Genomic DNA, 25,386 nt, shown 5'->3' with positions numbered 1-25,386 from the left:
TACTTGTTAATGAAATATATCTCAAACCTTATCTTGATTATAAAAATGGCAATATTGTTGGCTTAGCTAACAACAGCGATGAACCTGCCACAAGTGCATTTGCTTTTATGCTTAGCAGTGTATTCTCACAATATAAGGATGTTGTGCATGTTATGCCAACTAAATGTCTTCTAGCTGAGAAATTATTTGACATAATTAAACGTGTAATAATTGGCTTAGAAGATATAGGGTTTAAGATATTATCTGTTATAACAGATAATAATGCAATAAATAAAAAAGCTATGTCTTTCTTTTATAGCTCATCAAAGCTTTCAATTGTATATCCCCATCCAGTTAGAACGTCTAGCCCTCTTTTTTTCTTATTCGACTCAGTGCATATATTAAAATGCATTAGAAACTATTGGCTTGGCCAAAAAGATGAACGTAAATGCATGATGTTCCCAAAGTTTTGTTATAATTATGAATTAGATAACATCCAAAGTGCTCCATTTTCTTGTTTACATAGACTTTATGCCCTAGAATCTCAATCACTTGTGAAATATTGCTATAAGTTGACTTCAAAAGCTCTTTCTCCGACTACTTTTGAAAGGCAAAATGTTAATTTGGTTTTGCAAATTTTCAACGAATATACTATTCAAGGTTTGCTAACCTTAGGAAAACAGGAATGCTTGCCAAATTATGCAGAAATCGCAGAATACATTCAAATATTTTATATTTGGCGGACAATACTGAATGTGAAAACACCATATAAAGGTTGTCGACTTCGTAATAAATATGCTAATCCACTTACATTAAATAGTGATAATTATAGTTTCCTTAATGTGTTCTGTGACTGGTTAGAAACTTTGAATAGCATTCCTGGAAGAACTGGTAAGTTCACAAAGGAAACATATACTGCTTTGCACCATACTACTTACGCAATTTTAGAATTGATTAAATATTGTATAAATGTACTGAACATGGTGTATATATTACCAGGAAAGTTTCAGACAGATAACCTTGAGGCAAAGTTTGGCCAGTATCGACAACTTAGTGGAGATCAGTATAATATATCGATACGTCAGGTGTATGAATGTGAAAAAAAAACTCAGAATGTTGTCAGTTTTAAAATTGAGCTTACCAATTAATAATCGAACTATTGAATTGAAAAAATTAAAAGAAACTAACTGGGATGAAATTACAAGGGAACAAGAGTTACATGTTTATAAATTTAACATAGATGTAACAGAAGATGATGTTAATCAATGCAAGGAAGTACTTCCTGTTGTATTATACTTAGCAGGTTATTGCTGTCATGCAGTTTTCAAAAAACTGAAATGCAATAGCTGCAAAAATTTAATATCCGGGAGAGAAGCTGTTGAAGAAATAGCTGAATTAAACAGCTACTTTCAGGGTATTAACAGAGGTTCTCTGCTATATCCAAATGATATAACTAATAATTTTGTCTTATATAATTATATAGTTATAAACAAACTTACAAAATGCAATTGTTTTTTACATTCGATTCATCAGAGAAAATAAGCCATGTACATAACTTTAAATATTCTGGCTGATCAAAATCGATTATTTCATGTTTACTCTTGTGATGAGGGTCACACTATTCAGAAAATTAAAAAAAATGCTGATATGGAGTTCATCGAATTCCCTTATAAACAATTTTTGTCGCAAAGAGAATGACAATATTAGTAAAAAAAAAAAAAATCAGAAAAAGAAAAATTCAAACTTTTAATTAAATTCTACAACAGATTTTTGAAAAGTTTTAATATTCAATGTTTGAAATATTTCTGCCTTAGTAACTTTGTTTATACTGACATTTGTTTGAATTTAATTATTAACTTATTGTTTATTATTCAGTTAAACTAATTGTTCGTTATTCAGTTAAACTAATTGTTCGTTATTCAGTTAAACTAATTTATTGTTCGTTTTTCTGTTAAACTAATTTATTGTTCGTTTTTCTGTTAAACTAATTTATTGTTCGTTTTTCAGTTAAACTAATTTATTGTTCGTTTTTCTGTTAAACTAATTTATTGTTCGTTTTTCTGTTAAACTAATTTATTGTTCGTTTTTCTGTTAAACTAATTTATTGTTCGTTTTTCTGTTAAACTAATTTATTGTTCGTTTTTCTGTTAAACTAATTTATTGTTCGTTTTTCTGTTTTGATTTTTAAAATATTGTTTTTTTGATTTAAAATATGTATTGTTCATTTTTATTTATTTTTATTGAATAAACTTCAGTTTCATACAAATCAAATCATATTCCTTTTCTTTTTAAACTTTTGAACAACTTTTCTCCTTTTCAATTCGTTTTTTATTATTAATATTGGATGAGTTTCAGTACAAAGTATGTTCATCTTTTTTAATCCAATTTTGAAGTTTTCTAACGCTTTCTGTAAAAAATGTCTGCTCATTATCGACAGTCTGTGTTCCACTTATCTTGCTTGCTAGGACCTATGGCGATGACGTCATTTTAAAGCTGACAGGCCATCTATGACGATGGTCAAGGTAGTACTCCATTTTTTGACGCATCTATATAGGTAGAGGATTGCATGTGGAGTATGTACTTTCTTGTGCGATAGAATGATTAAACCATTTCTCCAAGGAACTTACCAACAGACTGGATATACGATTTTACCTTTAAATTTGCCATGTAAGGTAAATAATTTCTACTGGCATTCTTGTTTTATTTACAGATTGACACACTTATTGAAGTTGAGGATTGTGAAGCTGATATAAAAAAATACAAGACATTGTATCGACTGCATGTCAGTGAAAATCTTCTGTTTGTTAACATTTCTTTAATGGCGAACAGAAAAATGTAAGTTATATTTTAATTCAAAGCAATTTAAATACGAATTTCGGTCGATCTTTGAATACTGACTTTTATAATGTTATTTTTTATAACACAATCATACATCATACATCATAGGATTTTACTATCACAATCATACATCATAGGATTTTACTATCACAATCATACATCATACATCATAGGATTTTACTATCACAATCATACATCATACATCATAGGATTTTACTATCACAATCATACATCATACATCATAGGATTTTACTATCACAATCATACATCATAGGATTTTACTATCACAATCATACATCATAGGATTTTACTATCACAATCATACATCATACATCATAGGATTTTACTATCACAATCATACATCATACATCATAGGATTTTACTATCACAATCATACATCATAGGATTTTACTATCACAATCATACATCATAGGATTTTACTATCACAATCATACATCATACATCATAGGATTTTACTATCACAATCATACATCATACATCATAGGATTTTACTATCACAATCATACATCATAGGATTTTACTATCACAATCATACATCATAGGATTTTACTATCACAATCATACATCATACATCATAGGATTTTACTATCACAATCATACATCATACATCATAGGATTTTACTATCACAATCATACATCATACATCATAGGATTTTACTATCACAATCATACATCATACATCATAGGATTTTACTATCACAATCATACATCATAGGATTTTACTATCACAATCATACATCATAGGATTTTACTATCACAATCATACATCATACATCATAGGATTTTACTATCACAATCATACATCATACATCATAGGATTTTACTATCACAATCATACATCATACATCATAGGATTTTACTATCACAATCATACATCATACATCATAGGATTTTACTATCACAATCATACATCATAGGATTTTACTATCACAATCATACATCATAGGATTTTACTATCACAATCATACATCATAGGATTTTACTATCACAATCATACATCATAGGATTTTACTATCACAATCATACATCATACATCATAGGATTTTACTATCACAATCATACATCATACATCATAGGATTTTACTATCACAATCATACATCATACATCATAGGATTTTACTATCACAATCATACATCATACATCATAGGATTTTACTATCACAATCATACATCATAGGATTTTACTATCACAATCATACATCATAGGATTTTACTATCACAATCATACATCATACATCATAGGATTTTACTATCACAATCATACATCATACATCATAGGATTTTACTATCACAATCATACATCATACATCATAGGATTTTACTATCACAATCATACATCATACATCATAGGATTTTACTATCACAATCATACATCATAGGATTTTACTATCACAATCATACATCATACATCATAGGATTTTACTATCACAATCATACATCATAGGATTTTACTATCACAATCATACATCATAGGATTTTACTATCACAATCATACATCATAGGATTTTACTATCACAATCATACATCATACATCATAGGATTTTACTATCACAATCATACATCATACATCATAGGATTTTACTATCACAATCATACATCATACATCATAGGATTTTACTATCACAATCATACATCATACATCATAGGATTTTACTATCACAATCATACATCATACATCATAGGATTTTACTATCACAATCATACATCATAGGATTTTACTATCACAATCATACATCATAGGATTTTACTATCACAATCATACATCATAGGATTTTACTATCACAATCATACATCATACATCATAGGATTTTACTATCACAATCATACATCATACATCATAGGATTTTACTATCACAATCATACATCATACATCATAGGATTTTACTATCACAATCATACATCATACATCATAGGATTTTACTATCACAATCATACATCATAGGATTTTACTATCACAATCATACATCATAGGATTTTACTATCACAATCATACATCATACATCATAGGATTTTACTATCACAATCATACATCATACATCATAGGATTTTACTATCACAATCATACATCATACATCATAGGATTTTACTATAACAATCATACATCATACATCATAGGATTTTACTATCACAATCATACATCATACATCATAGGATTTTACTATCACAATCATACATCATACATCATAGGATTTTACTATCACAATCATACATCATAGGATTTTACTATCACAATCATACATCATAGGATTTTACTATCACAATCATACATCATACATCATAGGATTTTACTATCACAATCATACATCATACATCATAGGATTTTACTATCACAATCATACATCATACATCATAGGATTTTACTATCACAATCATACATCATACATCATAGGATTTTACTATCACAATCATACATCATAGGATTTTACTATCACAATCATACATCATAGGATTTTACTATCACAATCATACATCATAGGATTTTACTATCACAATCATACATCATACATCATAGGATTTTACTATCACAATCATACATCATACATCATAGGATTTTACTATCACAATCATACATCATACATCATAGGATTTTACTATCACAATCATACATCATACATCATAGGATTTTACTATCACAATCATACATCATAGGATTTTACTATCACAATCATACATCATAGGATTTTACTATCACAATCATACATCATACATCATAGGATTTTACTATCACAATCATACATCATACATCATAGGATTTTACTATCACAATCATACATCATAGGATTTTACTATCACAATCATACATCATACATCATAGGATTTTACTATCACAATCATACATCATACATCATAGGATTTTACTATCACAATCATACATCATACATCATAGGATTTTACTATCACAATCATACATCATACATCATAGGATTTTACTATCACAATCATACATCATACATCATAGGATTTTACTATCACAATCATACATCATACATCATAGGATTTTACTATCACAATCATACATCATACATCATAGGATTTTACTATCACAATCATACATCATACATCATAGGATTTTACTATCACAATCATACATCATACATCATAGGATTTTACTATCACAATCATACATCATACATCATAGGATTTTACTATCACAATCATACATCATACATCATAGGATTTTACTATCACAATCATACATCATACATCATAGGATTTTACTATCACAATCATACATCATACATCATAGGATTTTACTATCACAATCATACATCATACATCATAGGATTTTACTATCACAATCATACATCATAGGATTTTACTATCACAATCATACATCATACATCATAGGATTTTACTATCACAATCATACATCATACATCATAGGATTTTACTATCACAATCATACATCATAGGATTTTACTATAACAATCATACATCATACATCATAGGATTTTACTATCACAATCATACATCATACATCATAGGATTTTACTATCACAATCATACATCATACATCATAGGATTTTACTATCACAATCATACATCATACATCATAGGATTTTACTATCACAATCATACATCATACATCATAGGATTTTACTATCACAATCATACATCATACATCATAGGATTTTACTATCACAATCATACATCATAGGATTTTACTATCACAATCATACATCATAGGATTTTACTATCACAATCATACATCATACATCATAGGATTTTACTATCACAATCATACATCATACATCATAGGATTTTACTATCACAATCATACATCATACATCATAGGATTTTACTATCACAATCATACATCATACATCATAGGATTTTACTATCACAATCATACATCATACATCATAGGATTTTACTATCACAATCATACATCATAGGATTTTACTATCACAATCATACATCATAGGATTTTACTATCACAATCATACATCATACATCATAGGATTTTACTATCACAATCATACATCATACATCATAGGATTTTACTATCACAATCATACATCATAGGATTTTACTATCACAATCATACATCATACATCATAGGATTTTACTATCACAATCATACATCATACATCATAGGATTTTACTATCACAATCATACATCATACATCATAGGATTTTACTATCACAATCATACATCATACATCATAGGATTTTACTATCACAATCATACATCATACATCATAGGATTTTACTATCACAATCATACATCATACATCATAGGATTTTACTATCACAATCATACATCATACATCATAGGATTTTACTATCACAATCATACATCATACATCATAGGATTTTACTATCACAATCATACATCATACATCATAGGATTTTACTATCACAATCATACATCATACATCATAGGATTTTACTATCACAATCATACATCATACATCATAGGATTTTACTATCACAATCATACATCATACATCATAGGATTTTACTATCACAATCATACATCATACATCATAGGATTTTACTATCACAATCATACATCATACATCATAGGATTTTACTATCACAATCATACATCATACATCATAGGATTTTACTATCACAATCATACATCATACATCATAGGATTTTACTATCACAATCATACATCATAGGATTTTACTATCACAATCATACATCATACATCATAGGATTTTACTATCACAATCATACATCATACATCATAGGATTTTACTATCACAATCATACATCATAGGATTTTACTATAACAATCATACATCATACATCATAGGATTTTACTATCACAATCATACATCATACATCATAGGATTTTACTATCACAATCATACATCATACATCATAGGATTTTACTATCACAATCATACATCATACATCATAGGATTTTACTATCACAATCATACATCATACATCATAGGATTTTACTATCACAATCATACATCATACATCATAGGATTTTACTATCACAATCATACATCATAGGATTTTACTATCACAATCATACATCATACATCATAGGATTTTACTATCACAATCATACATCATACATCATAGGATTTTACTATCACAATCATACATCATAGGATTTTACTATAACAATCATACATCATACATCATAGGATTTTACTATCACAATCATACATCATACATCATAGGATTTTACTATCACAATCATACATCATACATCATAGGATTTTACTATAACAATCATACATCATACATCATAGGATTTTACTATAACAATCATACATCATACATCATAGGATTTTACTATCACAATCATACATCATACATCATAGGATTTTACTATCACAATCATACATCATACATCATAGGATTTTACTATCGCAATCATACATCATACATCATAGGATTTTACTATCACAATCATACATCATAGGATTTTACTATCACAATCATACATCATACATCATAGGATTTTACTATCACAATCATACATCATACATCATAGGATTTTACTATCACAATCATACATCATACATCATAGGATTTTACTATCACAATCATACATCATACATCATAGGATTTTACTATCACAATCATACATCATACATCATAGGATTTTACTATCACAATCATACATCATACATCATAGGATTTTACTATCACAATCATACATCATACATCATAGGATTTTACTATCACAATCATACATCATACATCATAGGATTTTACTATCACAATCATACATCATACATCATAGGATTTTACTATCACAATCATACATCATAGGATTTTACTATCACAATCATACATCATAGGATTTTACTATCACAATCATACATCATACATCATAGGATTTTACTATCACAATCATACATCATACATCATAGGATTTTACTATAACAATCATACATCATACATCATAGGATTTTACTATCACAATCATACATCATACATCATAGGATTTTACTATCACAATCATACATCATACATCATAGGATTTTACTATCACAATCATACATCATAGGATTTTACTATCACAATCATACATCATAGGATTTTACTATCACAATCATACATCATACATCATAGGATTTTACTATCACAATCATACATCATACATCATAGGATTTTACTATCACAATCATACATCATACATCATAGGATTTTACTATCACAATCATACATCATACATCATAGGATTTTACTATCACAATCATACATCATAGGATTTTACTATCACAATCATACATCATAGGATTTTACTATCACAATCATACATCATACATCATAGGATTTTACTATCACAATCATACATCATACATCATAGGATTTTACTATCACAATCATACATCATACATCATAGGATTTTACTATCACAATCATACATCATACATCATAGGATTTTACTATCACAATCATACATCATAGGATTTTACTATCACAATCATACATCATAGGATTTTACTATCACAATCATACATCATACATCATAGGATTTTACTATCACAATCATACATCATACATCATAGGATTTTACTATCACAATCATACATCATAGGATTTTACTATCACAATCATACATCATACATCATAGGATTTTACTATCACAATCATACATCATACATCATAGGATTTTACTATCACAATCATACATCATACATCATAGGATTTTACTATCACAATCATACATCATACATCATAGGATTTTACTATCACAATCATACATCATACATCATAGGATTTTACTATCACAATCATACATCATACATCATAGGATTTTACTATCACAATCATACATCATACATCATAGGATTTTACTATCACAATCATACATCATACATCATAGGATTTTACTATCACAATCATACATCATACATCATAGGATTTTACTATCACAATCATACATCATAGGATTTTACTATCACAATCATACATCATACATCATAGGATTTTACTATCACAATCATACATCATACATCATAGGATTTTACTATCACAATCATACATCATAGGATTTTACTATAACAATCATACATCATACATCATAGGATTTTACTATCACAATCATACATCATACATCATAGGATTTTACTATCACAATCATACATCATACATCATAGGATTTTACTATAACAATCATACATCATACATCATAGGATTTTACTATAACAATCATACATCATACATCATAGGATTTTACTATCACAATCATACATCATACATCATAGGATTTTACTATCACAATCATACATCATACATCATAGGATTTTACTATCGCAATCATACATCATACATCATAGGATTTTACTATCACAATCATACATCATAGGATTTTACTATCACAATCATACATCATACATCATAGGATTTTACTATCACAATCATACATCATACATCATAGGATTTTACTATCACAATCATACATCATACATCATAGGATTTTACTATCACAATCATACATCATACATCATAGGATTTTACTATCACAATCATACATCATACATCATAGGATTTTACTATCACAATCATACATCATACATCATAGGATTTTACTATCACAATCATACATCATACATCATAGGATTTTACTATCACAATCATACATCATACATCATAGGATTTTACTATCACAATCATACATCATACATCATAGGATTTTACTATCACAATCATACATCATAGGATTTTACTATCACAATCATACATCATAGGATTTTACTATCACAATCATACATCATACATCATAGGATTTTACTATCACAATCATACATCATACATCATAGGATTTTACTATAACAATCATACATCATACATCATAGGATTTTACTATCACAATCATACATCATACATCATAGGATTTTACTATCACAATCATACATCATACATCATAGGATTTTACTATCACAATCATACATCATAGGATTTTACTATCACAATCATACATCATAGGATTTTACTATCACAATCATACATCATACATCATAGGATTTTACTATCACAATCATACATCATACATCATAGGATTTTACTATCACAATCATACATCATACATCATAGGATTTTACTATCACAATCATACATCATACATCATAGGATTTTACTATCACAATCATACATCATAGGATTTTACTATCACAATCATACATCATAGGATTTTACTATCACAATCATACATCATACATCATAGGATTTTACTATCACAATCATACATCATACATCATAGGATTTTACTATCACAATCATACATCATACATCATAGGATTTTACTATCACAATCATACATCATACATCATAGGATTTTACTATCACAATCATACATCATAGGATTTTACTATCACAATCATACATCATAGGATTTTACTATCACAATCATACATCATACATCATAGGATTTTACTATCACAATCATACATCATACATCATAGGATTTTACTATCACAATCATACATCATAGGATTTTACTATCACAATCATACATCATACATCATAGGATTTTACTATCACAATCATACATCATACATCATAGGATTTTACTATCACAATCATACATCATACATCATAGGATTTTACTATCACAATCATACATCATACATCATAGGATTTTACTATCACAATCATACATCATACATCATAGGATTTTACTATCACAATCATACATCATACATCATAGGATTTTACTATCACAATCATACATCATACATCATAGGATTTTACTATCACAATCATACATCATACATCATAGGATTTTACTATCACAATCATACATCATACATCATAGGATTTTACTATCACAATCATACATCATACATCATAGGATTTTACTATCACAATCATACATCATACATCATAGGATTTTACTATCACAATCATACATCATACATCATAGGATTTTACTATCACAATCATACATCATACATCATAGGATTTTACTATCACAATCATACATCATACATCATAGGATTTTACTATCACAATCATACATCATAGGATTTTACTATCACAATCATACATCATACATCATAGGATTTTACTATCACAATCATACATCATACATCATAGGATTTTACTATCACAATCATACATCATAGGATTTTACTATAACAATCATACATCATACATCATAGGATTTTACTATCACAATCATACATCATACATCATAGGATTTTACTATCACAATCATACATCATACATCATAGGATTTTACTATCACAATCATACATCATACATCATAGGATTTTACTATCACAATCATACATCATACATCATAGGATTTTACTATCACAATCATACATCATACATCATAGGATTTTACTATCACAATCATACATCATAGGATTTTACTATCACAATCATACATCATAGGATTTTACTATCACAATCATACATCATACATCATAGGATTTTACTATCACAATCATACATCATACATCATAGGATTTTACTATCACAATCATACATCATACATCATAGGATTTTACTATCACAATCATACATCATACATCATAGGATTTTACTATCACAATCATACATCATACATCATAGGATTTTACTATCACAATCATACATCATAGGATTTTACTATCACAATCATACATCATAGGATTTTACTATCACAATCATACATCATACATCATAGGATTTTACTATCACAATCATACATCATACATCATAGGATTTTACTATCACAATCATACATCATAGGATTTTACTATCACAATCATACATCATACATCATAGGATTTTACTATCACAATCATACATCATACATCATAGGATTTTACTATCACAATCATACATCATACATCATAGGATTTTACTATCACAATCATACATCATACATCATAGGATTTTACTATCACAATCATACATCATACATCATAGGATTTTACTATCACAATCATACATCATACATCATAGGATTTTACTATCACAATCATACATCATACATCATAGGATTTTACTATCACAATCATACATCATACATCATAGGATTTTACTATCACAATCATACATCATACATCATAGGATTTTACTATCACAATCATACATCATACATCATAGGATTTTACTATCACAATCATACATCATACATCATAGGATTTTACTATCACAATCATACATCATACATCATAGGATTTTACTATCACAATCATACATCATACATCATAGGATTTTACTATCACAATCATACATCATACATCATAGGATTTTACTATCACAATCATACATCATACATCATAGGATTTTACTATCACAATCATACATCATACATCATAGGATTTTACTATCACAATCATACATCATAGGATTTTACTATCACAATCATACATCATACATCATAGGATTTTACTATCACAATCATACATCATACATCATAGGATTTTACTATCACAATCATACATCATAGGATTTTACTATAACAATCATACATCATACATCATAGGATTTTACTATCACAATCATACATCATACATCATAGGATTTTACTATCACAATCATACATCATACATCATAGGATTTTACTATCACAATCATACATCATACATCATAGGATTTTACTATAACAATCATACATCATACATCATAGGATTTTACTATCACAATCATACATCATACATCATAGGATTTTACTATCACAATCATACATCATAGGATTTTACTATCACAATCATACATCATACATCATAGGATTTTACTATCACAATCATACATCATACATCATAGGATTTTACTATCACAATCATACATCATAGGATTTTACTATAACAATCATACATCATACATCATAGGATTTTACTATCACAATCATACATCATACATCATAGGATTTTACTATCACAATCATACATCATACATCATAGGATTTTACTATAACAATCATACATCATACATCATAGGATTTTACTATAACAATCATACATCATACATCATAGGATTTTACTATCACAATCATACATCATACATCATAGGATTTTACTATCACAATCATACATCATACATCATAGGATTTTACTATCACAATCATACATCATAGGATTTTACTATCACAATCATACATCATAGGATTTTACTATCACAATCATACATCATACATCATAGGATTTTACTATCACAATCATACATCATACATCATAGGATTTTACTATCACAATCATACATCATACATCATAGGATTTTACTATCACAATCATACATCATACATCATAGGATTTTACTATCACAATCATACATCATACATCATAGGATTTTACTATCACAATCATACATCATACATCATAGGATTTTACTATCACAATCATACATCATACATCATAGGATTTTACTATCACAATCATACATCATACATCATAGGATTTTACTATCACAATCATACATCATACATCATAGGATTTTACTATCACAATCATACATCATAGGATTTTACTATCACAATCATACATCATAGGATTTTACTATCACAATCATACATCATACATCATAGGATTTTACTATCACAATCATACATCATACATCATAGGATTTTACTATCACAATCATACATCATACATCATAGGATTTTACTATAGAATGTTTTATTCAAATGACAGGGAAAGAAGAGAACTCTCTTAGTACCTTCTTATTAGAGAGTTATTCAACTTTCTGTGATAACGGTGTGTACCGATTGTAGAGAAGCACTGACACTCAAACCTGGAACTCATCTGTTACAAAAATAATATATATGCAAGTTAAGGCACTGTCAGGAACTCAAGGTGGAAGCATAAAAGATGAAATTTGTGTGACAGGCATTTTTAATTTTTTGGGATGTTGTCCTTTTTTGTGTAAGTGCGTTATCAGTTGGCCAATAAAGAAGAAGAACAAGGAAAAAGTACTTCTGCTGCTTGGATGAATAAGCAAACCAACGGTGATATGGTTTAGCCCCTTACCGGTGAGGGAGATGTGGTGGCATGACTGAAAATATCGAGGTTGGTGGCAAGATTGCAGAAAGTGGATGATGTGACAAGCTTGCTCCCATTGTATCGGGAGGAGGATATATTAGCCCTCTATTTAGAGATGGATGAAAATGACTAACTATACATGAAGAAGATAGAGACTCAGTTAAAGGAGGATATTACAGATGGTCCATTTATAGTCCATAGAAAGTTGATTGTAGTTACATGGGCTAGTGAGCAGGTGGAGGTTTACGCAAACATCAGATGGTTGTTAGATTGGCTGGTCTTTGTTATGGGGTACCCTGATGCCATCTTCATTAAACTCCAGCAGGCACCAAAAATTGAGACTCTTACCATGGAAGACCTAATTATAAAAGTAAGGGTACTGACGTTGACTAGGAACCAAATCCACATGTGGTCGCTGTTGCTACACAAAGAAGAGAGAGTGCCAGAAAAAAAAAAAAGATATATATATATATATATGTATGTATGTATATATATATATATTTGTTTTCACAATTGATGGCACAGTCCTTAACAAATTCGTCCATGCAATTCTGAACACTACCACCGAATCGATATGCTACACCATGAACAATATCATTGAATCAACATATACGTTCCCAAGCAGCATCAGACAATCTCACCGAATCGACACACCACGATATAAAATGCAATAATGCAAGGCATGTTCTCAAAGCAGTGTATTTCAACCACCAAATCACTTATCGGCTTGTTTTTTATCGCTGTTAGGTGAAACTAAATCGTCACTTTGGAGTAAGATGGGTGTAGTTCATTCACTTGATTTGTAATCGAAAGATCCTGGGTTCGCTTTTACTGGCCGACTCATACACTTGTGTACTTCCACCACACATGCTCAGGACAGTCGCAGCCATGAATCTACTCAGTGGTAAATCTGCCATTCCTAATCCACCTGTTATAGATGTAGCCACAAGGATCATATAGTGTGAAACTGCTGGAGACATAGAACCCACTGATACTGATGAGGTTGGACACTGGGCCCAGGTCTTTTCAGAAAATAAAACAAGACATCATCATAAAAAAGCGCTTTTGGAGATCATTATTAATTGAATGCAGTGTTCAACATTAATCAAAACAGCTCGTATACAACCTAATAGATGTGAATCGATGTTGATCCTGAAAGACAACAAGGGTGAACATCATGACCATTTGGGGTTTGGATTAAATGTGACTCTTCTTATCATGAAGGCCATCATCAGCGCGGTGCTATCACAGGAGGAATTGTGGACTGCACAACATCAGCTTACATCAACGATCTCCTTGTTGATGAACATGTTTGCATGTCTCAAATAAGGTAGCATTTGGCTCCCATTAGATTAGGACTTAAAAACCTGGAATGGCTGGGGAATGGCACACACATGCTGGGATTGACGGTTTCAAGAGAATATTGTGCCCTTCACTATAAGTGAGGAAACACGGCCCCAGAAGTTCCCAATATTGTCACACAACAAACGGTATTCTCCTTGTGTGGAACGCTTACTGGACACTTCTTGCCTCCTGGTATGCGTGTGTCTGCATGCAACATGTGGAATAATCAAGAGCTAGTTTGGTCACAAACGGCTGGAATGGTAATGTGATAGACTTCAGCATATGATGTGCAAGACTGTGGATTCAGTAAAGCAGAATGATTCAGTTTATGGGGACTGGTGCATGGACTCCTGGTAACTAAAAATATGGCTTATGCCAGTATGCTAGCAAAAAGCCATGACACTGTGTTGGCAGACACTTGTTGACTGTGATCTAAGAACAATTTGCAACCTATTAATCTGGTCAGACTGGATGATGTGTTGAAGGGAATTAAATTGGTGCTGCAGTGGCAGATCAACATTTTGCACATGAAGACAGACTCTACATGTTTTCAGTGGGAAGTGCAAGTTCCAACACATGAAGAATGTGCATCCATTGCAACAGTGTCTTCTCGCCAGAAGAAGATTCTGACAGCATAACATCTTTGGAGAATGGGTAAGAAGGTTTGGTATATGAAATAGAGGCAGACGATTTTCATGATGCAGAAATGAAAGTGCATACTTCTGGAGGAGCCCCACTGCTATGAAGGAGTACCCGGCAAAAATAAATGGCACTAGGATGCTGCCTGTGTGATCATGAGATCAAAGAGGGGGTGATGATGGTGTGGAAAGTTATAGTAACATACGCTCATGGTTGGCATGCGCCAATTGTAAAGAAGCACTGGTACTCAAACCTGGAAAATACATATGCAAAATTAGATACTATCGGGAGTTTGAGGTGACAGCATAAAAAACAGTTATCAGTGGAAAAAGAAAACAGTACGTCTGCTGGTTGGCTGAATAAGTGAGTCATGGAAGAGAAAAGCCTTTTATGTCGGCCATCTACAATGGTGAGAGTTGGTACAGTAACTTGAGAGTTAATAGGAGTTAGTGAGAAGGAGTATTGACATTTATTTCTGCTTTCATTCTCTGTGTTGTATGAAAGAATCATCCAATTATCATTTGAATAATAAATTGATATTATTTCATCCAGCTTTAGTCTGTGTCAAATCTCAGGCTGATGACTGATCTGATTGGTGAAAAAGAGATTCAACGTTTCATCTTCTTTTTTTTCCTCCATGATCACATGACTTTTTTAATGCATCTATTACTTGGGTTGCCTGCAATTTATTTTTTCATTTTCTGTTTTAATAATCAATCTCAAAACATTGGTAATGCATAACAATATAACAATGGACATGACAAGCATCATTGTAATAAAACTTATTGTATGCGGATCATCAATTTTGCATGTGCGTTTTACTTATGTAAGAAATAAATTATTTTATCAACTTGTTTTTCTTTTCAGTATACTTCCACAGAAATTCAATCCTCAAAATCGGGACATTACAATCAAGGGATTTAGTGTTCAGCTCTTGAAGTAAGTAACATAATTCACAATAAACAATATCGCTTTTTTTTACAATTATCTCCTTCTCGCATTCGGATATAAGTACAATTAAGTCACTATTTATAATTTCATTTTCTTAACTCATACTATTTCGTACATACAAAAAATAATAAACACTTCCTCAAATAAAATTATATTCTACCTGGCATCCTGACTGTATGCAAGAAATATTGGAATGGTCATATTACAGTGGTGCCATCCATTTATTCATAATACATTTAACACTTCAGAATATAAGAATACATTAACAAATATCTCACATAGTATTCACAATGGAATCTTGGCCAGACACCTAGAGTTTTTGTAAGCAACTGTTTTGAAAAAAAAAAGTGGTTATTAAGTTAGTTTTTTTTTAAATTAAAAAAGACAAATAATTGCTAAGTTTCTTCAATTGTTTCCTTTTTACTAAACTAAAAGATTGCTTATTTCATTTATATTATATATTATTTTTTATTCTAATAAACACAATATTGTATTTTAATATTTTGACTGACTTAATTAATTTAAACAAACTCCAAACTCTGTATTACTAACATCTTTTCCATTTTTTTTCTAATTATAACACTCAACAGACTCTATTCCAAACCTGACTGAGTTCAAACATCTGTAAATCAGAAACCACGATTAGTTCAGAGCTGTAATTTGCGATATAATCCATAGAGATATAAATTATTGCATGTGCAAAATTTTGGCTCGGTCAGACAACTGAAAGTGGATTATAGGCATTACTTATTGAAGCCCCTCATATATATATATATATATATATATATATATATATATATGTGTGTGTGTGTTGACGCACCGGTTCTCAGCAGAATCACTGAAGTTAAACAATGTTAAGCCTGGCCAGTACCAGATGGGTGACTATTTGGGAAAGTTAGGTGCTGTATGTACCGCGCTGAGTTGTAAAAAAATATATATATTTATATAGCCATATATGGACTCTCCCGTCGATTTCGACATATGAGGCTCTGCCACAACAACTAAGTTGCTCGGAAATCACACAGATGATTTGTTCATAGTGGTGAAGGTTTTGTGCAGAACCAACCACACTTTTTTGTATTACTGCTAATTTTTGTCGGTGCAGATGACTGTCACAGGAAAAATATACAGTAGACTGCAGGTGTTTACATCAGAGTTTTCCTTCTCCTAGATGCATGTCTTAATGAAGATGGGGGGGGTGCATCTCTCCCAGTGAATTAATGCACCCCTAGATACCAATCTGGAAAATTTTACAACTCAGTGCGGTAGATACAGTACCTAACCTTCCCAAATAGTCACCCATCTGGTACTGGCCAGGCTCAACGTTGCTTAATTTCAGTGATTCTGCTGAGAACCGGTGCGTCAACGTGATTGTGCTATATATAATCTTGGCAGCATCACACATAAATTTTCTATATTTCAAGTTCTGGATCTCCCAGATCGTCAGGATCAGCAAACCTCACTTTTAGATCTGTTTCTGACCATAGTTCCCAAGGATTGTCTGGTGCTACCAGATCAGGCTGTCTATTGGCTTCCTGAGACGAAATGCACCTACATAGATTTTCTTTTTGTTTTCTATTTTCTTTTGTAAAACTTACTTATGTTCTGCAAAAACAAAAACAACAGCCCCCTTCCCTTCTCTTTTCTTTTTCCTTCCCTACTTCCCAACCCCGTCAGTGGGGCATTAGAATACACTGACTGCCCCCCTGCAGAGAGTAAAAGTCCCTCAATGGGGCCACCTGTTCGCCGTAGGTGGCATCCCATAATGTCTACGAAAAGGATCCTGGTGGCTGAGCAACTGATACCTAGGGAAATAAAGGTATCAGTTGCAACACTCTACTTTGGCCTCGTACTGGGCCAGACGGGCGATTGGAGAGGCCCGATCCAATCAATCGGCTGGTCACATCTAGCTCACCACTTATACACATACAATCTGCACCAAATATAAATACTACACAACACTTCCCCATCAATACTGATCCCCAAACAAGTGGTGAAAGCAGTGGCTGAGGGTCAATTGTATATAGTGAACAAGGACTAGACATGGATGTTTTTCTCTGATCTTTCCTATATTTTACTTGGATGGGAGAAATTAAGATACACGAGTGCTTGAAGCCTACATTATGTACAAGTATATCATACCTGTAACCCTGTTGTAGCCAGGGCGAATGGGCTTCCCCCCTGTGCGCATCCCAAGTAGGGCTCCAAGGTGGGTGGGGAGCAGGGATGATGAATTAAAAAAAAAAAAAACCCAATATGAGTTATAAAAATCCAAGTAAAAAAAGATTTTTAGACAGTTCAGACAGTGACACAAATGATGAATCAGGTAACTATCCAAACTTTATAGTAATGGAGTCAATTGGAGAAGTGCCTTTAACCAAACTCTCCCTCTTCAAGATAGAAAAAATACTATCAGAAAGGGTCAAACCTAAACTAGTCAAAAAATTAAGAAATGGTAATCTCTTGATAGAAATTCTTACCAAAACACAGGCAGATGAACTTTTAAAATGGAAACTTTTTGACAATATAAAAATAAAAACATACCCATATGCAAAGGAGTTGTGAAAAGCCCTGAACTTTCACTTTGCTCCATCGACGAAATCCGTTCAAATCTAAAAGAACAAAATGTAACGGATGTCAGAAGAATTCAAATAAAAAAAAATGGAGAAATGATAAACACACACACATATATATTAACCTTTTACCAACAAAAAATTCCACAAGAAATAAAAATAGCCTATGAGAATCTAAGAGTCGAACCATACATCCCCAACTCACTGTGTTGCTTTAAATGTCAAAAGTTTGGTCACCATCAGGATCGATGTACACGCCAGCCAGTGTGTGGAAGGTGTGGAGAAAACGACAATCATATCAACTGTCAAAAAACTTATAAATGTGCCAACTGTACAGAAAATCACAGTGCCTACTCCAAAGACTGTGAAATCTGGAAAAAAGAAAAGGAAATTGTTAAAATTAAACACTCATTAAACACCACCTACCCAGAAGCAAGGAAAAAGACAGTAACAGCTAAATATTCCGAAATAACAAAAAAGAATGCTCCCAACACAAATAAACACAATGACAATTATTGCACAACAAACCTTGATATTAAAATCCAAGACCTCACCAACCAAATCAAAATATTGATAAATGCAATTGAAGAAATGAAAAAAAACCTCACTGGAACCAAAAATCCAAACACCACACCCAGTAGACCAGAAACAAATAAAAAAAAACAACTAGAACACAAACTTAACTAAACAAAAACTACAAATAAACCCACAAATTCCCCTCTCAAATAGCTTTAAGATATTGGAGATGGAGAACTCTGAAGAGCAGAATACCAGCAATAAGGAGAGTCCCTTAATCCTCCACAAGAATTTTAATATAAAAACAGATAACAACAAGCAAAAAAATAAAGATTCTCCAAAAACATCTGAACAGATAAGAACAATAAATGGGAAAAATTCCTTGAAGAAAATCAGCCCCACAAAAACCAAACCACGATCTCGCTCAACATCTAAAACCAGAAATAAATCAAGCATAAAAGCTAACAAACCAATTGAACACAAAGAACCAGAAGCCATGGAAACAGAAACCGAATCTACCAAAGATAAAAAGCTCACAAATACTCAAACGCACATAAAACAGTCCAATGATTCAAATACAAGAACTACAGGCCAAAATAAATTAAAAACCTCCTTGGAAACAATGGAAATAGAAGACAAAACTTCTAAACCCCCATAAAAAAGAAAACACCCCTATTCCCAAGACAAAAGGAAATCAAATACATAAAATCTAAACTATGGCCAACAAAATAATCCAATGGAATTGCAGATGTATAAAAGCCAACCGGAATGAATTACTTCTACTAATATCCGATCTATGTCCCACAATAATATGCCTACAAGAAACCTTTTTAAAACCATCTGAAATATCAATCTCCAAAGTTTTACTGAATACAACTACACAACAAATAACCCAAATAGAGCTCCTGGAGGAACATCCATTCTCATTAACAAAAACACAGCACAAATTCAAATAAATCTACAAACTAACTTACAGGCAATTGCTGTCACAGCCACCTTACATAGAACGGTCACAATTTGCTCCATTTATCTGCCTCCAAACAACCCCATAGATGAAACTGAAATAGAAAAACTCATCAACCAACTCCCTCGCCCCTTCTTATTATTAGGTGACTTTAATAGTCATAATGTTAGTTGGGGATGCTCAAACACAGACAGAAAAGGAATCACTATAGAAAATATTATCAACAACAACAACCTATGCATATATAACAACAAAAAAACAACCTTTATTCACTCCGCTACAAACTCGTCCTCAGCAATTGATCTCTCTATAAGTGATCCTAGTATCTTTATAGATTACAATTGGACAGTGCATATGGATACCTGTGGAAGTGACCACTTTCCAATAACATTAGAACACTTTGGTCCTGAAATAACCTAAAAAATTCCTCGCTGGAACCTTAAAAAAGCTAACTGGAATGAATTCAAATTACTATGCAAACACAAACTCCTACCTGAAAAATGTGAGAAAAACCCAATCACTCACTTTACAGATACCATTATCTCAATAGCAGAAGACAAACAAAATCCTAAAACAAAATCATCAACCAAGTGTAATCGTCCCTGGTTTAATAATGACTGTAAAAAGGCTATCAGGCTACGATGTGCTGCATTAAGAAAATTCAACAACCAACCAACTACTCAGAATTTAAACAACTTTAAAATATGCAGGGCTAAAGCATGCCGAACAATAAACGAAGCCAAAAGGGAATTATGGAAGAATTTTGTGTCTAAAATCAACAACACCACCAAAGACAAAACTGTATGGAATATGATTCAGAAAATATCAGGAAAAAACACCAGTTCCCCTGTCAACCACCTCTGTATAAACAATAGTAAAATAACTAAAAAAGAGGACATGGCAAACCTGCTTGCAGATACTATTGCAATTCATCTTCTAAAAATTACGATAAAAAATTCCAGATCATTAAACAGGAATCAGAAAAAAACAAACTGAACTTTAAAAGTAATAATGAGGAAGAATACAACAAACCTTTTACCATCCATGAACTAAAGGATTCATTAAAAAAAGCCAACAACACGGCTGAGGGACCTGATAAAATAACGTATGAATTTCTAAAACAACTACCAGATGTGGTTAAATACAATGACCCCACAACTCAATCTTCACTCTTCAATCCTGCAGTCCAATGCACTTCTGACAGCAATTGCTTCTGCCAAACAAAAAAGACACCCTCTCTCCCAAATACAGGCTTTTTATAGGACAAAACCGTCCAAAGTTATTTGCATACTCTTCCCATGATCTCTAGTCTATAAATAGACGCAGTGGCCATTCTCTTCTTCTTCTTTCTTCTTTCACTCTCTGAAGCGGGCGTTGCCAGTGGTAAAAGGTTTGCACGATTTTTTTTTTTTTTTTTTTTTTACTACACGCCCCCATGATCATTAAAGATCATTCACATCTCATAATCCCGTGTCCAGATCGGCGCATTGCGTTCTCTTTGCGGTCTCTGCATCGGCACCGGTTCATCTTCATCACTCCCTGGCTCAGTACCACCATCCTCATCACCTAAATGGACCACACGCCTTAAATCTAAAACATGTCATGGCATTCCATTGACACTTAAGTTGTTTGGAGATTGCACTCCTGTTATCACTCCTCTTCCCCACTGCGTTGTGCATCGGGCATTAGGCGGTTTCACCCAAACTTCTTCTCCTATTTGGATTCTGGCTGGTCCTTGATCATTAATTTCCGGTGACATGTCTCTAGGATGCCTCCATTCGTAATTAAAGATTGCTCTATGTGGTACTGTGTCATCTCTTTGCCCGACCTTAGGGGACATGTACCAAAATGTGGCCTCTTCAGGCGATATTCTTCCTCTCTCAGCTATTGCTTTCACGGTCCGATGATGTCGCTCCACAATGCCATTTCCTCCAGGTCTGTAGGCTGCCCTGTAATAACTTTTAATCTTCCATTTTTTTAGCATCGTCTGAAAGATTTCTGAGCGAAAAACAGTGCCGTTGTCCATTATCACCTCCCTTACTAGACCTCGTTCAAGCATCACCTTTTCTAATTCAGTTGCAACTGCAGATGAGGCTTCCACTCGCAGTTCCTTCCATATCGCCAGTCTACTTGGCCCACAATCAATTATTGATAAGTACGCTCCCCCTCGGTAGTGTGCTATGTCAATAGCTAGTCTCGTCCAGTTCGTTAAAACGCCAATTTCCCCAGGATTATGTATATTTGGGGCAGGATCGATCGATTGACACCGAACACAGTTCTTTACTATCATCTGAATTTCTTCCCATTTTACATTCGGATCCACTTGCCTCACCAAATATAATGTTCTCTCCACTCCCATGTGATGCATGTCATGCAACTCTTTAATTTCTCCAATTCCAAGACAGCATATCGGCGCCTCCTCTTTCTCAATTAGCCACTGTTTTTTTATCCGTGTTAGCGCATCTGCCTTGTTTCTTTCAGAAGGCACAAACACTGTTTTTATTTGCAGTTTCAATTCAGACATCAACTCTCTAAGCATCCCTAATCTCCGCTTTATTATCACTTCTCCGGCACCCTTTGTTCGTATTCTGCCACTCTCCTCCACAGTAGAGTTCACCCAACTGAGTACAGTGGCTGAATCAGTTCTTATTTCAATATTTGTCAGTCTCCATTTGATAGCTAAATTGACACCCTTTAGAACAGCATCTAATTCAGCTATGTTAATGTGATTAAAGTCATCACTTTTCCTCAGCCAAGCTGCATCTTCCGCCACCACACCGCCAATCTCGACAACCACGCCAGTTGCAGCATTGCTTGCATCACACCACACGACTCCTGTGCTCACTTCAGGTATGTGCCAAGCGCCATTAACAGGGTCTTCTTTTTTCACCTCAGCTAGAACCTCCTGCATCACTTTCATGGTTTTGCAATCAACTTTTTCTTCCCAATCCATTCCATTTGCTCTTCTTTTCACATAACTGCATGCTAATCGCAGCCATCCAGCAATTGGATAGTGCCCCAATAATTTACCACAGACCGAAAATAGCTCCCGCCTACTAATTTTTCCTCCCATCTCTGGGATCTCGTTGCCTCTCCTGAACATTAGTGCACCCATCTTATTTTTCATAAGCTTAATGCCCAGTGCCGCTCCTCCGTCCAGGGATTCCGGAGATTTTGCTGCTAACCCAAACCCCTTCAAATGTTCCACAACTTCCTATGTCGATATTTTCGTTATGTCTACCATTATATCATCAATGTATGAATCAGTGGCCTCTTTCGTCCTACTTCCTTTCTTTAATACTGTTTTTAAAATGGCTGCCATAATCTTTGGTGCGACATTAAGTCCGAATCCTAATCGTGTTAGGCAATAGGTTTTTCCTTTATAACAGACCAGCTGGTACTGCCATAGTTCCTTTGCCACATGTAGTTGCAGGTAGGCAGACTTAAGGTCCACTATTGCGGTCCCTCCTACCAACTGTCTCCACTTTCTTATCTTTTCATCACATACATCTATTATGTCGCTCCCTGTATGACACGCCACAAAACGGTTCAACTCACGAAAGTCGAACACTGGCCTAACTTTTCCTTTTGTGGCCTGAAATACTGCCATCAATGGCAACACGCCTTTTCTTTCTCCTTTCCATGGTAACAGAGTACCATCCGA

At 32.4% G+C, this 25,386-nt stretch overlaps 1 protein-coding gene across 3 annotated transcripts in view; it reads left to right on the top strand.

Moving 5' to 3' along the window:
* The window catches only part of LOC145246794 (telomerase protein component 1-like), a 715,591-nt gene that overhangs the window by 194,961 nt on the left and 495,244 nt on the right, over positions 1-25,386 (top strand). For all 3 annotated transcript variants that reach the window (XM_080108593.1, XM_080108592.1, XM_080108594.1), the window contains 2 exons: positions 2,690-2,814; positions 17,586-17,657. In XM_080108593.1, coding sequence (XP_079964719.1) covers positions 2,690-2,814; positions 17,586-17,657 — 197 coding nt within the window. The remainder of the gene's footprint in view (positions 1-2,689; positions 2,815-17,585; positions 17,658-25,386) is intronic.

Source organism: Euprymna scolopes, chromosome 24 (assembly GCF_053919585.1).
Source record: "Euprymna scolopes isolate OS-2025 chromosome 24, ASM5391958v1, whole genome shotgun sequence".
NCBI classification, from domain to species: domain Eukaryota; kingdom Metazoa; phylum Mollusca; class Cephalopoda; order Sepiida; family Sepiolidae; genus Euprymna; species Euprymna scolopes.
The sequence above is the reverse complement of the archived record's forward strand: the minus strand, read 5'-3'. Positions and strand labels throughout refer to the sequence as shown.